This window comes from Octodon degus, unplaced genomic scaffold (genome assembly GCF_000260255.1).
Source record: "Octodon degus isolate 3935 unplaced genomic scaffold, OctDeg1.0 scaffold00092, whole genome shotgun sequence".
Taxonomy (NCBI): Eukaryota; Metazoa; Chordata; class Mammalia; order Rodentia; family Octodontidae; genus Octodon; species Octodon degus.
In genome coordinates, this window is record NW_004524668.1 from 5,552,918 (window position 1) to 5,565,699 (window position 12,782).

The following is a 12,782-nucleotide window of genomic DNA, read 5'->3' on the forward strand; positions in this document are numbered from 1 at the left end:
TGGGTTCAGTCATCAGTACTGAAAAACAAAGTCCATTGGGCATGCTTCACCAAAATGGGTTTATTTTCACAACCCAAAGAGCTGTTCTGTAGATCTGAGGTGGGTGAGAGTCAGGAGCCTATATTTTTCACAAGATCTGCTGAATATTCTGTGGCATTTGGTAGAGCATGGGTGTCACACTCTGAAAGGGACATCATTGTCCTCTTTCTGTCGCAGCACCTCCAGCTGTCCCCACTGTCCTATCCTGGCACCTGGACACTCAACCATACCTAACCTGGACAGAACCTGACTGTTAGCACTGAGGTTTGTCCATCCTGCCTGGCACAACTGCTGGGTGGAAAGATGGGGGAACCCACTCTAGTCAAGTTGTCCCTAGCTGGTTCTGGTGGCCTCCACATCCTCCTCTGTCAACAGGATGATGTTACCAGACCCCACCCTGTCCCAAGACACCACCCTATAGTTTAAGTGAATATTTATTCGCTTGATTCCTCTTTTTTTTTCTTAAATTAAATAATATATCTAAGAAAGTAATTTAAATCCCTTTGTCATAGGGAAAATCAGCCTCACATGTCATCAAAAGGTGACCACGAGGTATAATATAATCAGTGGCTGGGTCTGCAGCTCAGTGGAAGAGCTCTTCTTACCTAGCAGGCGTGAAGCCTTCATCTCAATCCTGGGACAGCAGCAGGGTAGTGGCCTCCCTTGGAGCCCACGTTGAGCGGACACAACCAGGATGGTTCAGTGCCTGTTTGCTGGCTGGGCGAGCTCTGGGGGCGAAGCACTATCCTGCACCCCAGGGATGGCTCTAAGAACAAGCACGTTAGGAAAAGCAGAAAAAGAACTAGAATAAAAACTAATTGGGTAGGGGCTGGGGAGATGGTTCAGTGGAATAAGTGCTTCCCTGGCAAGCACAAGGCCTGAGTTCAATCCCCAGTTCCGCAAAAAACAAAAAACAACTAATTGGGTAGATGCAGGGAGAAGTGTAAATGTCCCTCTGAGAAAGGAAGATTCCCTCCTGACTTCCTCTGAAAGGAAGAGAAGAGCAATTCTTACCACCGAAAACAGGTGTTGATGCCAGGATGAGTCTGGGTAAATAACTGTGTCCTTCTCCTCCTGTTGATTTCCTAGTCATTTTCCTTAATTCATCATTCCTTCAAGCTCAAACTCCCTTTCCTTTGTTGAAAGGGTATAAAGGCCCTCGTGAGGAGCAACTTCCTTATTTCACTACTGTGTGTGCGCAGACATAATAGAAAAGATTGTGAGCACTCTCTTCAGCAGCTCATATGCTGAAAAGATCATGAAATGTTTTCTTGTTAATCCTATTTCTGGTTAACTTAATCCAGCTGTGCCCAGTGAATGAACGTAAGGGAACAGAGGAAGAGTTTTTGTTTTCTATCACTGGCATGCAATTGCTCATCAATATCAAGTTGACTAAGGTAAAACAAACAAACAAACTTTCGGGCTGGGGAGATAGCTCAGTACCTGGCAAGCACAAGGGCCTGAGTTCAATCCCTGGTTCAGCCCACCCACCAAACAAAAAGAAAGAAAAACTTCAATTAAATAAAAAATGAGTACATAAAACTAAAATGACATGTAGCACAGCCTGTCTGTCTTAATTCCATGTGGAAAATGTACTCCCTGAAGGGCTGACAGGAGAAACACTAACCTCATCATTGAGAGCAGGGGCTTCACCGCCAGCATCCCCAGTTCTAGGGCCTGTCCATGTGGAATCAGGGAGACAGTGCTGGAAATGCCCTGAGCCTCTGTGTCTTTACATAATGAGGGGTTTGGAGTACTGTCCCCACAGGTCCCGACAGGTGGTGCGTGTGATGCGGGTGACGAATGCATGGAGAGGACTTAGCACACAATGTAGCACTCAAGGACCAGTGTGGAACCCGGCAGCTGGCGCAGCCACTGTGGCGGAGGCGGTTTTGAGTGTCACTATCAACGCTGGAGGAGGCGGCAGCAGCTGTGTCTCCTGATGTTTCCTTCCTGCCCTGCGGGGCCCTTCCTCCCCCAAGGCGGCTTGTTAGATCTCTGCAGGAGGATGGCGTGACCAAGTGGTTCAGTTGAGCAGAGGCAGCTGGGATGGTTCAGAGCCTTTCCCTGGCACAGGGTGAGCTCAGGGGGGGGAGGGGGCTGAAGCCTTATGCTGCTCCCTAGGAATGGCTCTCAGGACAAGCTTGCCAACTTCTCCGTGACTTGGTCTCTCTGCGCCCAGCAGGAGTGATGGTCACAGGGTGAACAGGAGGATTCAGTGGACTTATTGGCAGAGCACTTAAGACTAGCCACACAGGGATCTCATTGGTCATGCCAGGCACAACAGGCTGGGCACTGGGCCACACCCTTTAAGGAGCTCTGTATGATTTCTGCAGGAACCAATTCAGGTGCATGCGCAACTACAGGATCTATACACCTGTTTCCAGCCCTGCTTCCAGCACTAGCATGGGCCCAACGCTCAGCAAGACCCTGTGTCTCTCAATTTCCCACTCCGCAGAATGGAATGTTGTGAGGCTCGAGTTCGAATAACACACTTCAAAGAGCACAATGTTGAAAGGTGTATGGGGAGTTCTTTCTGCACGGGGTACTGGCGAGCTGCAACTTCTTGGAACTGTGACTAGATGCTCCACAGAACAGACAACTGTCCCTGCAAAGAGAGGCTCACGGAAGATAATCACAGGTTCAAGGTTTATAACCAACAAGTTTATTTGAAACTTGAGTAATCTCAGCGTCTGGCAGCTGGTTCGCTTTGATGTATAGAAAACCAATTGCGCAACATGCTGAACTTGCTAGCTCAGCAGCTTTAGACATGATGACTGCAAGAGTTTTAGACCTAGAAATTGAGCATTTTTCATGTTTCCTGCCTCAGGGATGCTCAGACTTGACAAATGAGTTGTTTGCTGATTCCCTGTATTTGTCATTTTGGAACTCACAGATGGATGGATTTAAGGAGCATCAGAATCTTTGTGTAACATTCTTCCACATTTATCTCAGTTTCTTCCCTGTTCCTTGCTGGGCCAGGAATGCGGAACATAAAGTCAATGACCAGGAACCATTCACGAAAGGGAAGGGAAGCCAGAGAGACGGACACAGCTCAGAAATGCATTTTAAGCAAATGTTCTGTCATCAAAGATAAAAAGTGTTGTGAATAAGCTTTTGAAAGGCCAGAGCAAACCGTTGGGAGAACGACAGTGGTAGGTTCCCTATTCATGGGGAGGATGTGCCTCCTACAGCTTGACCCCTGGATACCATCCCAAATTTAGAAATCTGAAAAATTAGTACCAGGATTATAGGGTGTCCCAGTTTCTGGGGATGTCATCAGCACTCACCTATGGGCACAGGGACCCACACAGCCTCTAGGTCTTGTCCCTTCCCCCGGGGCTCCCACACCAATTGCCATGGGCATGACCACAGAGTTGGTTTGAAGATATCCATCTCCAGGCCACAAAGCAGCGGCCCTGACTTTGCCTGGGGATCGGTCATTCTGAAGCATGCCTTGTACCTGTGCAGGCTTGAACGTGAGCATGATTCTCCTCCTCTCCACCAGGCCATGGAGGACATGCTGTCCCAGCGGAGGCTGTGCTAGGTCGTGGGGGAAGTTCTCTGAGTAAGAGTCATAAGTGCTGTATTGGAGGATGGCACTGGGTGACATAAGTCAGGCCCCACAGCGGGCGCCACTCTCTTGCTTGGGTGGAGATGGAGTCCAGGATCCAGGTGAAGTCCAGACGCCCCCCACCCCCACCCCAGCCCAGCCTGCCCATACAGCAGCCTCTCCAGCCTCCACCTCCAGCTTCCCGACATCTCCTCACACGGGGCACTCGATCTACTGCTGCACATCGATCCCTTCCTGGCCTGAGCCTCTCAAGGGACAGACTGACAAGGCGGTTGTGGCTGTTGCTATATCTCTGGGTCCCCAGTGCCTAGTCCAGGCCCAGCACATGTAGGTGCTTAATCAATGTATATGGATGTTTAGGTAAAGGAACTGTAGGCGTCCAAAAGAGGAAAGAGGACCCCTACTGGGGAATCTGGGAAGCACAGCACTGGAGGAAACACTGGCGCTGCACTGATGAGGTGCAAACGAACAACGGGTATACCTGCCAGGAAAAGACTGAGCGTGTGAGGACCTGCAGCTTAGGGGTTCATTGCATGGGCCCAGTTAGAGACTGGGCCCCCAAAAGAGACTCATAGAGTCACAATGTCACTGCTGTGAGTGCATTGCAGTGCAGCAGGGACAATGACCAAAGAGCCACCTTCCACTCTTCTACCTTGTACCTTGCTGGGCTCCCAGCACTGATTGCTGGAGTAGGAATTTGGGGATCTAGGGTCTTCTCCTATGACAGATACCAATCCCTGGGGGCCTGCATATGCCAGCCACTACAGTGCTTTGTGTCCATCGTCTCATCAAATACTGTCAGCTACATAATGAGGAAGATGTTACCAGCCCCGTTGGTGGCTGAGAAAACTGAGGCTTAGAGGCGTGGGCTCGCAGGTCTAAGGCATCACATGGGGTTGGTGTGTGATCTCTGATTCTAAAGCCAGCACGTGTGCCTTCTAACGCCACCCTGCATGGCTGAAGCCCAGTGGCTTGGGGCTGTCCTGCTGAGGAGCCAGGCGCCTGTGCCCGTGTGTCTTGTTCCCGCCCTGGGTGGTTATTGGACCTCATGGCACTGATGCCACCAGAGGCTTGGAGGTCTCAGATCAGAAGCCAGATCTGATCTAATATTGGAACAGGAAGGTGAGGGGTGGCCCAGCAGCATTGGGCCTGAAGAGAGCCTTTGGAGCTTTGTATAATCAGGGCTAAGATGTGGAAGCCACTCATATACCTGCTGTCTCGAAGCCAGAAAGGCGTGAGAGGTCACTGGGACAAGGGTTTCTTAGACTCTTTAATGGTTACCCATGGAATGTAATGAAATTTACACCTGGACCCAGTGACTCACACACACACACACACACACACACGCAGCTGCCAGAAAAGCATAGGTTGCTGAGGCCACAACTTAATGCTTGTGATCTACTATATACATGTACCCACATGCTCATGTGTGGATGCGCATGCGCACATAAGTGCATACACACACACACACACACACACACACACACACACACACACACAGGGGATACCACCCTCTACATGGATGTCACAGCTCACTGATGGACCAGGATTACAATTCAATTATCCGTCACACCTGCTCTTGTCAAACTGGAAATGCTGAGATTCAACAAAGGTGAGGTTCCTGTCTAAGGTCAAGCACGTGCAAGGCCACTACTAGACTCTGGGTTCTCAATCCTTGTAGTTACCCAAAACTGATGAATGGGATGTGAACCTACCCATGTGTTTGACACACTTGTATGATTTGGGATACTCACATTATGCTTTACCTCCAGCTGGAGAGGGTCTCATTCCATACTTTTGGAAGGGAGCTGCTTCAGGAGGCACTGGAAATGCCCTGGGCACCCTCATGTTTCAGTCCGTGCTGAGTATCAGTAAGGGGTGGCTTTTATTATTAGGGTTGTTATTGATACAAAAACGCAATTAACAGGTAGAAGTAGGAGATGAATCTTCCAGAGTGAAAGGAACAATGTGAATAAGGAAGAGTAGAAAGGAGGAAGAGGGCAAGATCAGAGGAGTAGGTGGATTAGGAGGGAGAGGATCATGCATGGAGCAGACTGGAAGGGCGGTGTAGACACTGGGGAATGATGCTAAACGTCAGGCTGAGGAACTTGGCAATGGGGAGCCCTCGCTGGTCTTAGGAAAGGAGTCCATGAAAGAGACCGTAGCTACAGAACATTTGACAGATAATATCAAGCTCCTCCCAACGAAGACTCACTGGGCAACTGTGGGAAACTACATTGCCAGTAGGAAAAGAGACCCCAGCACCATCCTGGGAGGGGCTTGTCACTGGGTTAGGTTAAGAGCAGAATGAGTCTTTCTAATGGGCTAATGACCCTCAGCCCCTGAAGATGCCACCAAATGTGATGTCTAGGAAAGTGCCAGCCCCTCTCCTTGCACAAGAAACCCAGAGCTTGGGAAGCACCAGTGACAGGGAGGCCAAAGAGTGACCCCAACCAGGTCTAGACTATCCTAGAGAGGTCAAACTCCCAGACTAGCTGAATTGTCCACCAGTAGGTAAGGCCAATATGCCTCAGCTGCAACTTCATGATATTCTTCATCCATTTCTGTCACTTACTCAAAGCCCCTCTTGAGACCTGTACTAACACTAGAACAGTGTAGGAATGGGAATTCTGGGAAATGTAGTTTCAGCTTAGCTAAGAGCCATGACACAAACTCATGATGCCCTACCTCTTGACTCAACTTCCCTATACACTTTTTCAACAGTAACTTCCAAATAAATACCCAGATCATCTTTCTGCCTGAGATGATGCGGTTATTCCTTACATAATCAGAAACACTACAGCCATGAAGATAGACGGTCCTTTCATCCATCATTAAGTGATGTTAATTTCTATTCTAGCATGATTCTAATCACCACAGTCACCTTTGGGTAACTTCTAATTTAAGCTGTGAGATATAAGATTAACTACATCAACTCACTTTATGTAAAAAGCTGGGTCCCCACAGGGGTTTGGATTATAATGCTATAGCCATTAACTTGCAGGGAGTGCAGGCACTTGCCTTCAAGACAAGTCTGGGTCATCTTGCCCAGTCAGTTGTTCCAGGGAGCTTGCCCATGAAGTCATATGCATAGGTGAAGGAGGAGGAGGAAGGAACACAGCAGGTGTGAAGCTCATGGCCTCTGGTCCCCTTGTTCACCCAAGTGGCTTCTACCTTCAAGACCAGTTCCAGTTCAAGCTCAAATTCATTTGGGTGTGGAATTGCTGCTGTGTGGGTCCAACTTTATACTGGGGTGGTGGAAGACCATGAGCACCCGGGTCATGCTAAGCAACACAGATCTCATCACAACTTGATCCCCCAAGGTCAGTCCAGTCACCAAGCCAGACACATTTCTGGGAAGGGGGCCAGTTCTCCGCAGCTGACTCCATGGTTTGCTCCCAAACCCCAAGGATCTGCCTCCTATGCATTAGCCAGAGGCCTGTCAAGGGCCCCATGGAGGGAGCGCTTCTAGCTGCATACATTTCAAGCATCATTGGACCTTCTGGGTCATGTGGCCCAAGTGGCAGAGAAGTTTGTGTGTCATTTATCCATCCCATTCATCTGGGGGCCAGTTAGGTCAGAGGTTGAAACAATACAACCAGATGAGCCACAAGTCTCTGAAAGGCCATGACAGTGAAAGGAACAGCCAGATGCCGGCTCTTTTCTTCCTTTGCAAGAGTCTTCTCCACATCCCCCAGGCCCAAGGCCCCCTAGTAATGCTGCTGCAGAGGCAGCAAGCCCCTGCACTTTGGGAGATGTGATATCCTGTGGGTGGAGAGATGATTGAGGTTCCTGTGGACCGGACCATGATCAGGTCGGAGAGCTGATCTCGCTGGACATCTGGAAAGAGGAAGAGGCTCTTGGGCCCTAAAAGCTGGAAGCAAGGGCTTCTAATGCTTTGACTAACAGCGACAGAGGACAAGTCACCCTGTGGGTGCACAGTTGCAAAGCAGCGGACAAGGGAATGTGTTGATTTGTTCTAACAGCAAAGCCACTTCTGGAGCAGCCACTGTGATTGAAAGCTTAATTAACTAATTGATTGATTGGTTGATTAATTAAGAGCAGCTGGCCTAGAGCTCTTGGTGCTCTTGCCTCAGTCTCCCAAGTACTGGGATTATACGCCTGCACTGCCGTGAGAGCATTCCTCCAAGGTCCTCCTCTATCAGCCTCCATCCTCTGGCCAGGCAGGCAAGGAAGCCTTCATGTCCCTTAGGCAGATCTTAAGTGAGAAGTGAAACCCTTGAGCTCATTGTTTCCTCCTTCTAAGTTCTCCAACCCCACATTACCTTTTACTTCCACTGAAATGCTTTGTGGCATCAACTACCTGGTCAGCCAGAACCAGCAGAGGCAAAGCCCTTGTGTAGAGATGAGTACAGGTAATGGGTTAAGTAACTGTCTTTTAGCAGCCCATGGACAGCCATTGTCTCCTTTGCCACTAAAGGCCAGCCATTAATGTCTTTAATCAGATAAGAAAGCCAAGCCCAGCTCACTCAGAGAGATTCAAGGCAGAGAGCCTGATCTTTAGGCTTTGTTTATTGGGAACTATATTCAACACAAATCCTGTGTCATCAGGGGACACCGGCAGAGGCAGGAGCCATGTCTATTGCAACATGATGATGTAAGGATTGAAGTTGGGCAAGTGGGAGAGCTGCCTTAACATGTATGGAGTGGTTTCTCTGCAGCCAGAAGTTAGGGCAGGCAGCTGGGAAAGGCAGGTGGATGCAACAAAGGGTAGGGAGCAAGGAGAAAAGGGAACCCACAAAGACAGGTGGTACCCAGGGGACAGACCGAGTCACGTGGGCCTCCACACCTTCCACCTCCAGCTTGGCTGGAGGAGCTGGCTCTCTCACCTAAGAAACAAGCGCACACCAGGCCCAACATTCAGAAAAGCCAAAGAAAGAGACCCAGCAGGCTCGCACCGCACCAGCAAGGCAAGCCAGCTTGTGACAGCATGTCCCAGCTGCAAACAGACCTGCCTGGCCCTGACCTTCCAAGTGCAAAAAAACCCTCCAGCTGTACTTCCCTCCTGCCTCCCAACTCTTATACATGCACCTCGCTGGTTCCAATAAACCAGAACTTTACGGAGAAAGGGATTCTGGGAGCTGGAGCTTAAGCTACTTACACCATCAGAACTCACCACACCCATCATGAACAACACAAATGTGTTTTCCCTCTGTGTCTGTCTCAAGACCTGGCCCAGTTTCCCAGCTTCCTCGTAGATGCCATCTGTCCCACCTCCTAGGAACACAGCTTTGAAATCGGAGAGCCTGCTACTTCCTTCCAACCTGTTTTCCTTATTACCTGTGTGGCCTCAAGCAAGGCACTTTAGCTCCCTGAGTGTCCCTGGGATCCTGCAGTCAGGATGAGGACACCTGCCTCAAAGGACAGCTGGTGACATCTCGGTATTACGGGGCATAGAGGAGGGACCAGAACACTGGCTACCGCATCAGCTTTGTTCTCTCTGCCTTGTCTCCACCAGCAGGCTTCCTGTTTGACTCTTAGTGTGAGGACAGCCACGAGCACCCTGTCCCCCCACCAATCTACACATGCTTGCACAGCCTATATTTATAGGGTGCACAGTCACATTTGAATCTGAAACCTAGTTGAGACACAAGCCAAAGAACTAGAGTTACAAGGCAGGCTGTCCACAGTGTGTGCTGACATACTCTGCCTTCTTGTATACAAAGATCTGTCTAAGGAAGCGCATGCAGTGTTTCTCTCAAGAGAAGCTTTGAGGTCTCTGATGTGCTCCAGCTGGCCAGGGATTCATGAATTGAACAGTCCAGTGGTGTTTTCCCAGAGGTGCTCTTCACAGCTGTAAGGATGGGCTCTCCCGGGTTTCCTCCAGTGAGGACGTAGCCAGGAGCCCTGTACAGACTGACTGCCCAAGGACAGTCTCTGGGATTCAAACAGGCAATAAGGATAGAGAAGAAATGAAGCTGGTTCTTGGCTAGAATCCAGAGAGAATGCCCAAGGTGGGTGAGCCCCTGAACTTCCATTTTCTTCTGTCATTAACTGGAGTTGCACCCACTGCGGGTTAATAGGCAGGGCCCAGGGTTTAGTACGGCCTGGACCTGAGGTCTAGTATGACTATTCCTGTTGATGTGCTCTCTGACTTAGGGAGTCTCCTCATTTTTCTGACCCCTAGTTACTCAACTCAACCACAGCTGTGTGTTTTGATTAGTCAGACTATAATGTTTCTCTCATAACCTCACAGCACCCCCTGCTGGTCTGAGCTGCCTGGATACAGGCTCTGAGCTGGGATCCGATGACAGGGCAGGTACCAGCACCACCCCACCCTACCTGACTCTGGACCCTGACGGGAGGAGGGAGAAGCTTCCCCGGGAGCCTCTTCCCACAGCCTCCCAATGCTGCAATTGGAGAAAACTGGCTCTCAAAACTGGATCTGGGAAATGGCTTTGATTTTGAAAAATTTAATGAGAAATTGGGCATCGGAGCTCCGTTTTATATTGTGCTGTTAAATATAGCACCGAATCTACATCAAAACACTAGTATATTCCGGGTAATCTCATAATTAAATTTTATTTAGGATATATTCGATATGGAAGGCTTTTAAGTACAGATCTTGTTTATCCAGGGGGTTATTTTCAGGTATGTCAGTGCTAAGAAGCCAAACATCCTTTCTTGGAAAGGATTTTCTTTTGTTTCAGAATATGACCTTTCTGCCTGTCGTCTTGGTACCCGAACGCCGTTTCTTTTGCAGGTTGATAGATGAGTTGGGAATCTAAGTGTCCTTATTTGGTAAAAGTAAACACCATAGTTGAACCCTAGTTGTTTTTTTTTTTTTTTTTAATCTTATATGATGAAACCCCAGAGCCTCAGCATCCCCTGGATCCACATCAAAGTGGGTGTTTGGAGTCGTGTTTTACCTTGTGAGGAACACAGTGATTGATTTTCCAAAGAGATCAACTGTCAGAGCAGTTCAGTGACAGAGCCCAGACCACACCACAGAAGAAGCCACTGGGGTTTGATGCTGCCCTCTCTGGCCTGGAGCCCCAGCCATCAGGACTTCCAGTTACCTTCCCTGCATCTTCCTGAGGAAGAGACAGACCCACTGCTTGGCTTGGAGGACCCCTGAAACTCATCACCCACATCCTACCTCTGCTGCTCACAGTCCTTCTGCCTGAGCAACTGCAAATAACTTTGGGCTCAGGGTTTAATGGTACAGAAAGGGCCCTGGGTAAACCCCCCTAGCAGAGAAAGTGGCTGTGTGGTTTTTATTAGCCTTGAGAAAACATTTTATTTAATATCTCTATGGCAGATTTATGGAGTCAATTTTGCTTCTGCTTGAGTGAAAATTCCCTGGAGGGGAGTAGTGATAATCTCATTGCCAAAACTGAAAATGAAATGCGTCCCTCGTTCCTGAGGGGCCAAGCAGACAAGTGGAGTCCCAGAGTCCTGGCACCTTGCCAAGTCCTAGGCCAGAGTGATTTTCTTGGAACTTTCCAGAGGGTTACGTGTGGCTGTGGGGCTCCTCCTAGGCCGATGGAACTCGGAGAAAGAATGAGGTCTCAGCAGAGTGGGACCCCTGTGCTGAAGTAGGGGATGGCCCTGGTTGCCATGGAAGCACTGTGCATCAGGTCCCAGTGAAGGCGATTATTAGCAGAAGATGTTGGGGAAATACTGGTATTGAGGGCTGTAGGTCCGCAGGTTTCTCTTCAGGCAGTAGACAAGCTTCTGGTCGCAGAAACAGAGCTGCATGGGGCACAAAGACCCAATTTCTGCAAAAGGGATGGCAGATGCAGAAGGGGTTGAGAAGGATGCCCTCTGCCCGCCTTGACGTGCTCAATCAGAGTCAAGTCTCTGCAGACCCAAGCCTGTGCAGATGCCCCATCCAGTTACTGTTCTAGGCAGCTCCTCAGCTGATAAATGAGGCACAGCTCCTAACCTGAGGGAATTCTTCATCTGATAGGGGATGCACAGAAGGGCTGCTGCTCGGGATGAGGTTTTAGTCTTGGAAGACACACAGCTCCTGGCCCAGAGAGCTTTAGTCTGATGCAGGAAACAGACCCCTGCCCCTGGGGGCTCCCAGTCTGAAGATGGAAATGGCCTCAGCTCAGGAGGAACTAATTCTCTTAGACAAGATGCGATGCCTTGAGTTCCAGGCTTAGCTTGGAACTCAGATGATGACCTGGGCTGGAATCCTGCCGCTCACCGGCAGGCTTTGGGCTTTGTTTTCCCCATGTGTGAAATGGGGGAGACTCAACCTATGCTATAGGTTATTTGGGCAGGGCAGTAAAGGGATGTGTGGGAAGCATTTGCACCCAGCAAGCGTTCAGTCTAACATACGCCAGCCCATTCCCAAAGGTCAGATATGGCTGTGACCATCCTGGCCCTCTTTTGTCCTCAGGTCTATCCCCCCAGGGATACCGGCAGCAGACCTCCGAGGCAGGCCTGAGCTGGAAGGCCAATCTTACCGCAGGTGACCAGGCCCCGTGTGACTCTGTATGTGTAGTACTGTGACCGGATGTCACAGCCTTCCTTCTCCAGCCTGCCGTAGCAATAGTCATGAATCCAACAGCACCTGCCAATGTAACGCGAGGGGACTTGGGTCCTCAGGGGCAGGGGCACCTCCTCGACCCCTTGTCTTGGGGAAGGATAAGATGACATTGTTCTTGTTGAGCCTAAACAAAATTAAAGCCAGGAAGTAGCCAGTGGGGGTGGCAGGGGGGACAGTGCCTGTCTGCCTGAGATAAGCATTTTCTCAGAGACTATTTAAAGCCCCACTAGGAATTATTGTTGTCCTACATGCACCCCATGCTTTGCACAGCTTGCTTGCATCCATAAATTACTGGAATAAAATATATTTTTAACACTCTTTAAGACTGTGATAGTTCAGACAAACTACTCTCCATGCTGCCCAGCAACAGCACCTCCGCCAATGAGCTGGTGCTAACTCCTCCCTCTGGTCTCCAGGACCAATGAGCTTTGTCACTAAGCAGATTATGTAAATATTCTCCCTTGGCTGCTAACCATCTCCTTGCTTCCATTACTTTGAATATGCCTGCAGTCTACTAAGGCACTTTTATTCTCATTGCAATGTTCTGTAGTCCCCAAATTAATATCATTATTTTTTTCAAGTTATTCTCTCTCTTTCTCTCTCTCTCTCTCTCTCTCTCTCTCTCTCTCTCTCTCTCTCTCTCTCTCT

At 49.4% G+C, this 12,782-nt stretch overlaps 1 protein-coding gene across 3 annotated transcripts in view; it reads right to left on the minus strand.

The window, feature by feature from the left end:
- Positions 1-10,839: 10,839 nt before the first annotated feature.
- Positions 10,840-12,782, minus strand: part of Pla2g5 (phospholipase A2 group V) — a 65,413-nt gene continuing 63,470 nt past the window's right edge. For 2 of the 3 annotated variants that reach the window (XM_023722560.1, XM_023722561.1), the window contains 2 exons: positions 12,052-12,158; positions 10,840-11,355 (listed from right to left, as the gene is read on the minus strand). In XM_023722560.1, coding sequence (XP_023578328.1) covers positions 11,234-11,355; positions 12,052-12,158 — 229 coding nt within the window. In that variant the 3' untranslated portion in view covers positions 10,840-11,233. The remainder of the gene's footprint in view (positions 11,356-12,051; positions 12,159-12,782) is intronic. The other variant, XM_004637755.2, reaches the window with a different exon arrangement.